Source organism: Aegilops tauschii, chromosome 7, assembly GCF_002575655.3.
Source record: "Aegilops tauschii subsp. strangulata cultivar AL8/78 chromosome 7, Aet v6.0, whole genome shotgun sequence".
Classification (NCBI taxonomy): Eukaryota; Viridiplantae; Streptophyta; class Magnoliopsida; order Poales; family Poaceae; genus Aegilops; species Aegilops tauschii.
In genome coordinates this window covers 600,321,360-600,334,548 of record NC_053041.3, presented here as the reverse complement: position 1 = coordinate 600,334,548, position 13,189 = coordinate 600,321,360, and the positions used below count along the sequence as shown (strand labels likewise).

Here is a 13,189-nt window from a genome sequence, read left to right as displayed (position 1 = left end):
CCCCATAAAAATTTACAAGTAGCATTTGGGTGTGACAATGAACAGATCTATTTTTTTCAAAAAAGTTTTGACCTTGGCAAAATACATTTTGGGTGCTTAGGAGCATATACTCCCTAGAGCCAAAAGCAATATCCGCTATAATTACAACTTGGATTGACATATCTTTTAGCGTGTCAAAATTGTCAAACTTAGGGGTAAAACTTGGAATTTGTGCACTCTGTATGAGTATGATCTTTAAGAAAATCATATTAGCTACGAAGTGTTTACGTGACAAAATGAACAAAATTCATGGTAAATTTGATGGTACTTGATTTTTTTAAAAGAGGCTGGCGCCCGGCTTTAAATTAATAAAGCTCTTACAACCAACGCAACACAGAAAATCAAAGGAAAAAAATCTCCGGCAAGATACATGGGTGTCCAGGAGCAGCAATAAAGCTCAAAAAGTAAACGAAAAGTCTAACGCCCACACGTGTGGGCGTCTGGCAACTCGCCCACACGCATGGATCCTCGTCCAACCAATTCTGCACGAATCTTGGCGCGTTCTAGCAGTTTTTGTGTGCCACGTAGGACTAAGCTGGTGTGTGGGCATTCATCCGGTCGCCCACACGTCCTTTTTTCACCACACGGGGGGCTGGTGTGTGAGCGTTTAGCAATTCGCCCACACACTAGTTTCACGCACGCAGAGGGGGCTGGTGTGTGGGCGTTTATCACTTCGCCCACACGCCCGTCTCCTAGCCCACACCCAAAGCTGGCAGTTGCCATGTGTTTCTGCAGGTATATGGCAACTGCCCTAGCTTTGCTTGTAAGCAGATGACAACTCTTTTTACCCGAGTTGCCATGTGTTTTTGCATGGTACATGGCAACCGCGGTAGCGTGCACGTAAGCAGATGGCAACTCTTTCTTTTACATGGCAACTGCCCTAGCGTGCTTGTGAGCACATGGCAACTCTCTCTTTTACCCGAACATGTTTTTTTGCCATGCCTTCTTGTAGTGCTACATGGCAACTGCCTAGTGTTTAGTGGGTGACAACTCTTAAAGTTTTGAAATCATGTCAACTGCAGTAGATCAGACCATACATGGCAACTGCAGTTGAGCAACCATGCCAACTGTAGTTGTCCGACATGGCAACCGAAATTCAGCGACATGGCAACTGCAGTTAAACGAACATGGACGAGGGTCTGGACCATGGCAACTGCGGGACGCGCGGTGACTGTCACGCGGGCGTGCGGGACCACGAGGTACGAGGCCTGACGTACGGGGCGTGTGGGCGTCATCTATTTCGCCCACACGCACGCGTGTGAGAGGGCTCGGGAAGGAAAAAAAAAGAGATGCATGGGCATTACTTTTTTTGCCCACACGTGGGTGTGTGGGATGTTCCTCTTATACACAACACAAAATGTGTGGGCAGTCCCCCTAACGCCCACACGTGTGGCACTTATCGGCGTCCAAAATAAAAAAGGACAAAATGAACAAAATTTGATGGTACTTGTACTGTATAAAAGGACAAAATGAACAAAATTCATGTTAAATAAAAAAGATATCTAGTACTTTCAAAATTGATAATTTTGTTTGAGGATAACGATGTATAGTCAAACGAGGCAAACTATATATAGCGAATATAGAAACCAAAAAAAGAAGCCAACTCACGTTATGTGAGGACAACAATACTCAGTCTTAACTCTGAAGGGAAGCACTCCACATCAGCTTGTAAATTTATAGGGAAACAAGTAATGGCACCTGGGTCGTGGTGGGGGCGAGGAGGGAGCAAGTAAAGGCACCTGGGTCATGGTGGCGTGGGGCGGCGTGGCCTGGTGCGGACGGACGGCGTATGCCCGACGATTTATAGGGAAACAAAAATAATACTTTTGGGAAGATTTTGAATAATAATTTCCTGTAGTATAAGTTCCGTACGCCGCTGTCCTTATCTGCTCAATATTTATAGGGAAACAAAAATAATATTTTTGGGAAGATTTTCTTTTGAGGCAACTTTTGGGAAGATATTGAATGGTAATTCACGTTGGACATAGGGACTGGACCGCCAAAGCAACCAAAATTACAAGTAAACCCCACTTTGTACCATGAAAGCAGATTTTGTGACGTCTGGATAATAAAGCTTGCATGTTTGCCTCAAAAAGAAAAAAATTGAAAGCAGATTTTACGACACACCCCACCACCGCAGCCACCCGCAACCGATTAAGACCAGATTTCGCCAAACCGAAGTGGGCCGCCGCCGCCGCTCATCCTACCACGCCACGCTTTTGGTTTTGGTTTCTTTTGTTTCCAATTACTATATATATCATTGAATTGTTGTTATTGAATGTTGAACATCGAAGAAAATTGTCTTAGTGAAACAAAGAGAAGCGGAGGTTGAGGGGCGGACAAGTAGGAGAAAATTTGAGTGTTAGCCTTAGATGGAAGCTATCGATTAAGTGGTAGTTGGACCTGCACTCCAAGTTGATATATAGCCATCGGAGGATAGATCTCTAACAGGCATAGCACCGTAAAAGAACTATGTGAGATCGATCATTACATGCAAATAGCTTCCTCTATTTTTTTTTGTCCTGTGTGTACTTCATAACTAGTTCAAATAATCAAATTGGTGAATATACATGTACATGACTGCCTTGGACTTTAGTTTCCAAACGGACTGAATTGACAGTTTGATTGGTGGAAGGAGCTTGTGATATTTTGAGACAAATATCAACCATTGTTCAATCTGAGTGTAAAAAAGAACCTTAACAATCATAATAATTTGGATGATTGACTTGGAGGCTCTGAGGGTGCCTCCAGTTAATTGATATAAGAAAGATTTTGAAGCACCAAACATTTAAAAAAATAGTTTAGGAGCAAATCATAGTTATTACTATGCTTACCAGGGGAATTGACTCTGTTGGAAAAGGCACCTATAAGGTGTTTAGGCACGTCTAGGCGCTAGGCAATGGCTAAACGCCTCGCCTAGGGCATAAATGGAGGTCTAGGCAGGGCAAGTAAGGAATTTCCTACCCAAGCAAGAAATCATGCCACATACTGCACTGATATGCAAAACGGGATATATTCCAATGGCAATAGACGGTAATTAACTTATTTATATGCCCTAAACTAATATCAACACCCATATAAATAATCACAAATACACTACGAGTAAAAAAACTATATTACCGCTTAGGGCTCTTAGGCACCGCCTAGGCACTAGGCGAAGGCCAACCGCCTCACTTACGCCTACCGCTTTTTCCAACCTTGAAAATTGACATATCTTTTCTGCTTGTTAGAAGATGATTTTGAAGTTTTTGCGTAGATTTTTTTAGACGGGTTTTTTGTGTGTAGATATATGTAATACCATTAAAACATTAAACACATGTCTGAATGCTATAATCGAATGAAATTGTCATAAAGTGACTAGCTCAATCCTTGCCTGGGTGGGCAAATAACAACATGGACCAAAAAGGGATGAATCCCCATTGTAGATTCACACATTGAAAAATTGCAAGATGTTTGTTTGACACATCTAATGTTCTAAGGAAAGACTTTCAGCTAAAATAGGAAGATGATACAGGGCACTGGAACTCGGCCGAAAGAAAACTCTCTAGATGCAAACTGCAAAATCCGATACCGGAGATATGGTCATTACCGAGTAGTTCTTTCGTTGCATTTCTGTATGTCCCATGACGGCGGTCGTAGATATGTAGTTCCGGTGGTTGGCCTTTCTCCCTGTTGTAGAAGAGCAGCTTGGAACCATCATCTAATAAAATCCTTAAAGGCATCATCTGGCGATGGTCTATTGCGGATGTATCCAAGGGTATTGTGTATGCCTTGACCCATACACTCTTGTGATGATCTTTTAGGAGCCATATGTTTGTGTATCCTCCAGAGCGGCGAACCTCGGGTTCAACCATGCACAAGGAACCATTGAGCTCACCTAATCTGATATTGAGCCGTCCAAGTTTCACCTTGGGCGGGCCTTTGATCCCGCACACTTCCACTCCTCGCTCTCGAGGTCAAAGGAGAGTAGGGTGCCCTCCTCGTCAGGTAACGCCACCGGCAAGAAGTGCAGCATACCGTTGACGGCTGCAGTGTAGTTGTCATGACTTTAGCCGTCGAAACGGAACGGGGGACATTTCCTCCGCCTCCACCCTTCATCATCTCCTACAGTTAAGACCTCGCAGTGGTGGAATCCGAGACGCACCATCTTGTAAGCGCCAGATGTGACGGCGCGACCGTAGCCCCAGGCTCTGTCGCTTTTCAGGTGGGTGACAGGCATCTTCATGGTGGTGAGGTCGATCACCCCGGCGAGGTTGTCGTCCTTGGAAAAGCCGGTTGTGACGCACACGAAGCCGTCAGGACTCGTGGACACCGGTACCCAACGCCTGCTCATGCCATCGATCACCCTGACAACGCTGCCGTCCATATCAACCAGCCGCAATGACATGTCGCGGTCGGAGCCGACGACGAGGAGCTGCTCGGGCGGGCGGCGCTTCTGCGCGGCGGCGATGAAGACGGGGTCGGAGATGCGGTCACGGCACTCCCTGGACACGCATCGGATTCGGAACCGGCACATGGACTTGGCCGGGACCCTGGAGAGGATGTCGAAGATGACGTCGCTCGGCAAGGTGGCCTGCGGCGTCTTTCTCCACGGAATCTGCAACAGCAGATCGCGTGCCTGTTGAAGACGGCGTTGCATCGACGAGAGCGTGATCCCCATCTGATACGGCTCGAGATTTCACCGATTTGATATTCCAGATTTCACCGCTGATTCCAAGATCCGGCTTCCTCGGAAGACGGCTTGCACCCTCGGACACACGCTTGAGATTGGCTGAGGATAGAATGATAGATTACCGGAGAAGATTGCTGATCCTTCAATATGGCTTTGTCAGCAGGCGATTTCACCGCTGATTATCCGGCTTCCTGGGAAGACGGCTCGCACCCTCGGGACACAGGATCGAGATTGGCTGCAAAAAGATGACGGGAGAAGATTGCTGATCCTCCTTACGCCGCTTGAATCTGTAAGCAGACGGAGCCGAGATCTGGATGTTCAAGTCTCCGTATTGGCGTCGATCGGGGGGGTTTAGGACGGGGAGTTAGCGGCGCTAGATGCGCAATCAACCAGATGCGACCGAAATCGAGATGGATTCGGAGATGTGCGCACCAGCGCACGTAGGCTAATCGGGGGAGAGGATTGTCACGACTGACTGAACTCGCTACTGTCGAAACCCAACAGTTCGCCAGTTAAGCCACGGTGCAGCTGTATCAGGAAGGATGGAATGGACGGTCAGGATCCAGGCGGACAAGTGACCTGATACAGTTTTTGTTCACTGTTTACTTTCATTTTCATTTTCACAGCTGTAACATTAAGTGGTTGTTTGCATTAAAAAATGTGGTTGTTTTTCGACAAAGGGAATATATTAATATCACGGAGATACCAATTACACCCAACCTCTGCAATAACGCAATATTATAAAGACATTACGGATGCACACGCCAAAAGATAAAAAGAAGAAGAAAAAAGAAAGAAAGATCCCGCTACAATGATCAATTTCATGTAACTGCAGCATGAACCACCACCAATACAACACTGGAAGTCCAAATTCTCCAAAAGCGACGCCTCCAGAATGAAATAGTGCACAAGCGCCGTCATCGCCCGATTATAGATCTTAGGTTTTCACCCTGGAGAAAATCCCCGCTAACAAAACAATGTCTTCAACAAGGACACTATCAAGCACAACCAATTAAGGCTAGAATTTAGGTTTTCACCCTCAAAGCTAAGAGCATCTACAACCGGGTACCCAAACCTCAAACGCCCGGGCGGCCCGCCCGGTCACTGACCGGTCATGATTTTTTGACCCAAACGGACGCCTCAAACAGGCCTCAAACGCCCGAGCTGACCGGCACCCCTCATATCCAGCCCAAATATCGGGCGGATATGGGGGCGCCCGGGCACGCCCGCCACGTCGGACCCGGCCAATGCTTGCCCACCCGACCCCACATATATTCGTCCCCATCCGCTCGCCGGAGCAAACCCTAGCCACTTTACCCCACTCCCCTCCGCCACCCGAGCTCACCTCCGGCAGTTTCCGGCCTTCTCCGGCATGGTAGGCAGCGGATTAGACTCCGACCAGTCCGGATCCGTCGACTGGGGTGTCATCCCGTGCAGGTTGGAGGAGGCAATGGCAGTCGGCATTGCACTCCGCGCTCCCGGGAGGACAGCACCCCACCGACGAACGGATCTGTCCGCCGCGACTCCATAGCGTCAGCTCACCGGGCGCTCGGGTCCTCTGGGGCTGGATCCTCGTGGTCCTGGCAGCCGGAACACCTCTCCTTCCCCATCACCGGTCGGGCAGACTACGAGTCCCACCGGGAACGGGTGGCCCGCCGTGGGAAGGAGAGGATAAGGGCTACCGAGGCCCGTATCGCGATAGAAATGGCAACGGCGGAGGTGGCTGATGCGGCGGTGCCGGCTGCAGAGGAGGAAGTCATCCGCGCCCGCATTTGGAAGAAACGGCAGCGGGAAAACACGCGCGCCCTCTCCCAAGAGCAGAATCGGCCGGTCCGTGCCATGGTCGGACTGCTATCGAAGGAGGAGAAGGCGGATAGTGACAGCGAGGACAGCTCCGGCGACGAGCAGATCCGGCTCGATCTGCACTGCGTCATCGACCGGTACTTCCGCAAGGACGGCAAAGGCATCGGAAAAGGCAAGGGCAGCCATGGATGAACTCCACCATAGCCAAACATGACAATTTTTGGTAGTCTGATGGCATGTTTAGTTAGTAGTGATGGAGTAGCCGGACGATGTTTGTGCATCGACGTAGTTGCATGAGTTTGTATGAATTTGAGATTTGATAATTGAGGTGTCTGGATGTGGATTACATTATTTGATTGGTGCCTAGTCAGTGCCCGCGGACGCGCCCGGGCGCGTCCGCGGGCGTTTGAGGGGCCGTATTTGCCATGTCCGGCTGTAGATGCTCTAAGATTTTGTACAAACAATGTGGTTGTTTGGATAATATTCCATCCGTTTCGAAATATAAGACCTTTTGGAGATTTCAACGTAGACTACACAAGGAGCAAAATAAGTGAATATACACTTCAAAATACATCTATATACATCCGTACATAGTTCACACTAAAATCTCTCAAAAGGTCTTAATATTTAGAAACAGACGCAATATAAGTTATCGCCTGAGTTTTAGCAAAAGAGTTTTAGAAAGTTTTTTCTTAGAAAACCAGCTTCATTACTAATAATTTTGGGACGTGGATCCTCTGACTTTGCAATCCCTGCCATAGCCTGTCTTTGAGTCACTGGCAGGTGGGCCCCATGCTCTGTGGGACCCATGTGTCAGTGACTCAAAGGTAGGCTAGGCCACGGCAGGGGTTGCTCGTCGAATAATTTGGGTAGAAGTAGGCTTATACAGAATCTTGTTCTTGGATTAGAAAAAAAAATAAAAACACCCTAAGAAAATTCTTTGTTTGCTTCATCCATCAGACCTTCATGTTTCATGCTTATCATCCCCATCACGACCTCGCCTCCGCGGAAGAGATGGCAACGGGCCAACGGCCAGCTAGAGAACATGGTAGGCAACCTCGTTGTTGGCCTCGTTGGGCCGGCGTCTTGCTGCTCCTACCTTCCTCGTCGGCTCCCGTAGAGGTCTGATATGACCAGCGTCGGTAAGTTTAGTGTTGACTGCACATGCATGTTTTCATCATGTCATTATATTCATAGGATATTTGATTAACCCGCATCGTCCCCGCTAGGGCGACTCAGGCGGCGCCCAAACCCTAGCCGCCTGGGGCGCGCACTCCCGCCTTCCCTCCCTTAGTCGCCGCCGGGCTACGCCCGGGGCCGACAGTGGTGGCGGGGGACTCCCTCTCTCCCGCGTCCCAGGGGTGGTGCGGGGCCCCTACACGTGTGGAGGCACGTCCGATCCAATGGAGTGGCGACGATTTCTGCGGCGATGGCGATGGTGGCCGGCCCTGCCTCGGGCGACGGCAGTTGCAGGCGTGTCGGGACCTGTCACGGGCGGCAGCGTGCGGTGGCTGGCCCGGTTCGGGCGGCGGCGCGATGCGGTCGGCAGCGGCGCGCCATCTGGCTTCAGATCAGCGGCGGCGTGGAGGCCCTGGTGGACTGCTCGGCGGCACCTTCGGTCAGATCTGTTCTGGCCGGTGCAGCCGGCGGTGGTGGTCATCTCCTCCGCCGGAGGTGGTCGGCCTGAGGCTGGATGGTCGGATCTCGAGATCCGTTATCTAGTCCCGGCTGCGAGTCGGGGAGACATAGTTGCCGGTGAAAACCGAGCCGACGATAGGCGATGGCGGCGTTCTAAGCCGTTACCTTGGTAAAGGGATCATCGTGTAACTGCTGTTGATCCACTCATGCTGCTCCGGAGGAAACTCTAGGGTCTGGTCTTCCAGATCAGACGATGACGGCACTACGGTGTCGTTTCTCTCTTGGGAGCATCGTTTGTGGAGTAGCGCTGGAAGATAGAGACAAGAGATGGAGCGGCTTCGTCTTAAACGGAGCTTCGGTGAGATGTCAAGTCATGCCTAGCCAACATGTGCTACATTGTGTCATTCCTGTTCGGCAGCTGCTACACACGGCAGATCTTCCAGAGCCTCCGCGTCGGGATGGACGAGCGCAGGGCGGTGGCATCGTTGGGCGCCGTGGTGGCCTCGACGGATGGCCAGACTGGCAAGGATGATGCGGATATCTCTCCTGAAGATGGGACAATGGTTCGATGATGATGGCGGCTTCTAAAATGTGTACATGTGGTGTACGTTTTAGGTCTACTATGCTGGTTGTTGGTTCCGATACGTTATATGGATGGATCGGCGACGACATCGGTTTTAGATATGGAAAGTGAGAGCACTCCACATTATCAAGTTGGTAGGTGTGAGTGGTGGCTTCAGGTGGCTTGATGTATATTCTTATCAGATTTTCGTGGAATAATTAATAAAGCTAGCTGTATGCATCGATTGATGCAGAGGCCGGGGGTTTAACCTCCTTTTCTAAAGGAAAAGGTAATAACCACACCTTTTGTGACTGAACTCCATGTGACCAACAAGTCAAATTCACTCATAAGTGAACTCTTGATCATTATATATTTCTGAATTTTTTCATCACAAGCATACAATTGTAAGTTGAAATGTGTGTGGTCTTTTTCATCACAATCACAAGCCTTTTATAACAAACACAAATGACACCACGTGACACATGTGGTAAGCAATCCAAACTATTCAAAAAAAAACAAACACAAATGACAATGTATGTGGTGCACCATAGTTAAGCACGGTTCATGCACGCCATTCACTTATGCAGGTGGCCCTAATTAACTTCTTTTTTATTAGGTTTCTGGGTTATATTTCAGGTCATAAACATAGGATCACGTCGACATCGTACCCCTCATCCTAGTGTACGGAGTACCTGCTCACTCATGCACCAAACCTTCACTCATTGGTACTAATCCATCAATTAACAAATTTCAACCAATCCAGATCATCCGAGGACGGCACCAGAGCTGACATGATATCGTGCGTCTACGTTTAGTTGACACGGCCACAAATTGAGTTACCTACTCTAGAGGCTACTATAATTTATGTACCGGAGACTACTATAATTTAGAAGTCACCAAAATATTGGATCTTTATAGAAACCATGCAACCATTTGTGGCATGATCTAGTTAGTCTAACCTAGCAAGTTGATCAGTTTCTTAATGAGCTTGCATTTGGGCCAGTACGTCGTCTAGCTAGCTGATTTGTTAACAAAAACTAGCTAATTAGTCGTGTGAGTTCCAGTGCTTTTTGTTTGTAATCGGTGTTAATTAGGATGTCAAGTTCGAGTAGATTTAATTGTTTCCCCAATCTAAGGACAAAGTAGCTTGAGTGCACAAATACCGGATGCTGTGTGAAATATAAAACGAATCCAATGGAAGACAAATGGAAGGATAATTACATCGTACATGTTTGTCCTTAGAGTAAGGTAGCAAGCTAATAGGATAATGTGTGAACCTACCTAGTACTACTGAAGATATTAAAAATACAAGTCATTGTTTTCATGTTGCTTGGACAGGTGGCTTGTCGTTCTCATGTTTAGGTTAGGACTGCAACTTCGGTATTCCATGGGCCATTATGCCAATATACAGTACAACTACAGGTAGTTTTATATAAGTATACAATGCTAGCAGCCGTCCGTCACCCACCCTTTAAATCGTGCAAGTCAATAGCTTGGAGACTTCACAAAGAATCTCTGTGGAACTTGGTAGAGGCTAGTCAATTTGTCCAGACTCCGTGCTCCATAGAGACCAACCAGCAGCAGCTTCATCGACTGTGTGGTTGCTGTCATGGAGGCTTCCATAGCTGCGGTTACAGGTGAATTGGTGAGTCGTTTCATCTCCTTCCTGATGAACAAGTACCACTCCTTGAGCCATGCACAATCAGAGAAGGTGGTGGACAGATTGCAGCACCTCCTGATGAGAGTCAGCATCGTCGTCGAGGAGGCTGATGGGCGGTACATAACCAACTCTGGGATGATATTGCAGCTCAAGATGCTCTCAGATGCCATGTACAGAGGACACCGCACGCTGGACACCTTGAGGTACCAAACACTCCAAGATAGCGCCGACTCATCTAGCAGTAGCTTGCATTTATCCATTCCTTCCAAGCGTTCTCGAACAAAAACTGAGAATGATGACAAGGCCATGCGCCTCGAGTCAGAAGGTGCCTTGGAAAGCTTAGAAATTGCAGTTGCTAACATGGTAGAATTTGTTATGCTCCTGGGTGGATGCGAGCGCATGTCTCGTAGGCCATATGATACTTATCTTTACACCAACAACTTCATGTTCAGCCGACATGCCGAAAAGCAAAAGCTCTTGAGATTCTTGTTGGAGCACAACGACTCTCGTGGTGATCATGCACCGGCAGTTCTTCCGATCATAGGTGGTGGTGGAGTTGGGAAGAAGGCATTGGTTGCTCATGTTTGTGGCGACGAACAGGTTCGCTCACGCTTCTCCTCTATTTTGCACTTGAATGGAGACAACCTATTGGCGATACTTGACCATGGAAGGACCATGTTTGGGATGATGTTGGTCGTTATTGAGTTTGCTTCTGATGTAGTTGACAATGACTGGGGAAAATTTCACTCATTCCTCATAAGAATGAGCAGAGGAAGCAAAATCATCATCATAAGTAAACTCAAAAGATTAGCCAGGTTTGGATCTGTGCAACCTATTTTCCTAAGTGTTCTATCTTATGACGAGTTGAGGTACCTCTTCAAGACACTGGCATTCGGGAGCGTAGACCCTGCCGAACATCCACAACTAGTACAAATTGCAGATGAGTTTACCAGGGAGTTGCATAGTGTCCGAGGTTCACTTGTTGAAATAAATGTGTTCACGGATGCATTGAGAAGGAATCATCATGCTCAGTTTTGGCGTTGCATATTGGACAAGGGGATGAAAATGGTTAAAAGAAACCTGTCAAGCTATGGTTTGCATCCAAACAAGCTTATAGAACAAGGTCGTCCAGTGGACATAACAGACCTTGCTTTGCATCCGCTTAGCTTGCTACCTTACACACTCAAGGAGGAATCACCAAGTGTGACACTGGGGGACCTTCTAGCAGATCCTAGTGTTAGACCAGAAGGAGACTTCACTCTAATTGCATGGAAATCAAGGATACCCCCTCATAGATCATATCTTCATTGTGTTACAAGTCGTGCTCAGGATGTACATGAAGGTGGTGCCTTGCCAGCGAGGAAGCGACGAGGACTGCCAATCTGATTCTGTTTCTGAACTCTTTGTAATAGATCTCTCGTTGTATTTTCTTTAATAAAACATTACAGATGGATGTGTTCATGTGGCTTTCTAGTTAAACAGATGTGTTCATGTATACCATTGAAGTAAATGTATGTATTACAGATCTCAATTAGCATACCTTGAACTTGTATGTTTTTCTAATCAGATACAACAATCCACATGCTCTTTCTTAAATTACGGACAACATCATTTGAAGTGGCAGTGGCTGTAGCTGGTTTCGGTGAGGTGGCTTGTTAATGAAACAAAAATAATTGAACCAACGAGAAAGAGGTATACACATCATCATCATGGACATCGCATTTTGCAGCTGATACCAAAGTAGATCGTATTTCATATAAGCTTGAAATCAACCAACCAACAACTCCATATATGTGCAACTCCATGGTTCGAACCATTCCATCCAATCAGTAATGCCATACATAAAGGAAAGATGCACTACTAGGGAAAACCTTATACACAGAATCTTAGCCGCAGCGCGGCATAAAAAAAGGCGCTACTGCTAATTAGCAGTAGCGAGGTTAAGAAAAGCACGCTACTGATGTAAATTTAGCAGTAGCGCGTGATGTCTAAACCGCGCTGCTACAAAAATCCACCGACAGTACCCAACAACCTAAGTTTACCAGCAGCGCGGCGTCACGATGCGCGCTACTGCTAATGCAATAGTAGTAGCGCGCTTTTTAGTCACGTCGCTGCTGCTAATTTTGAAATTGTCCAGACGGTTGGCCCGTTTAGCAGTAGCGCGTGTGACGAAAGGGCGCTACTGCTATGCTCTTAGCAGTAGCGCATTTTTCCTCCCGCGCTACTGCTAAGACGCATCACCCCACCACCTTTTCCCACCCGTCCTCCCCTCCCCCATCTCCTCTCCTCCCTTTCCCCGTACCTCCCACATCCTCCATCTCTCACTCTTCTTCTAACTCAATACTTCTCCCCCCATTACTCTCCATCTTCTACCTACCTTTCTCTCTCTTCATTACTCCTAGCTAACACCACCTCCATTAATGCATCTTCTTTCTCTTTTTCCTTCCCCCTCCACTAGTTGAAGTTGTCTCCTCCCAGATTAGCTAGCTAGGTAGATGTAGCATTTAGAGGGTGCTTGGATCCAAGGGACTTATTTGAGTCTGACTAAAAATAGTCTCTTTAAGAAGCTAAAGTTCCAAGCACCCCTGACTAAAGAGGGGCTAGAACTAGTCTTGAGACTAAATTTTTTTAGTCAGGGGTACCCCTACTAAAATGTGGATTAGTCCTCTCTCTCCTCATTTAAATCCTCTCCTTTAACACAGGCGAGTTCTGGATTGGAGGGTTTGGAGGATAATAAATGCTCATTAACTTGATTTTAGTCTCTTTAGTATTTGGATCCAAGCATGGATGAGGATAGCAAGTTTTAGTCCCACTA

The 13,189-nt window shown here is 47.5% G+C and overlaps 2 protein-coding genes across 2 annotated transcripts; one reads left to right on the top strand and one right to left on the bottom strand.

Moving 5' to 3' along the window:
- Positions 1-4,087: 4,087 nt before the first annotated feature.
- LOC109776389 (putative F-box protein At1g47765) lies at positions 4,088-4,699 on the bottom strand. The gene has a single exon (XM_020305181.1). The coding sequence runs from the start codon at positions 4,697-4,699 to the stop codon at positions 4,088-4,090; it is 612 nt and encodes a 203-aa protein (XP_020160770.1).
- Positions 4,700-10,259: 5,560 nt separating this feature from the next.
- Positions 10,260-11,760, top strand: LOC109746062 (putative disease resistance RPP13-like protein 1). The gene has a single exon (XM_020305176.2). The coding sequence runs from the start codon at positions 10,324-10,326 to the stop codon at positions 11,758-11,760; it is 1,437 nt and encodes a 478-aa protein (XP_020160765.1). The 5' UTR covers positions 10,260-10,323.
- The last annotated feature ends 1,429 nt before the right edge of the window (positions 11,761-13,189 follow it).

Bases quoted from the DNA above. Each gene is read 5' to 3' on its own strand.
- LOC109776389 (XM_020305181.1), bottom strand. From the start codon at position 4,699: ATGGGGATCACGCTCTCGTCGATGCAACGCCGTCTTCAACAGGCACGC.
- LOC109746062 (XM_020305176.2), top strand. From the start codon at position 10,324: ATGGAGGCTTCCATAGCTGCGGTTACAGGTGAATTGGTGAGTCGTTTC.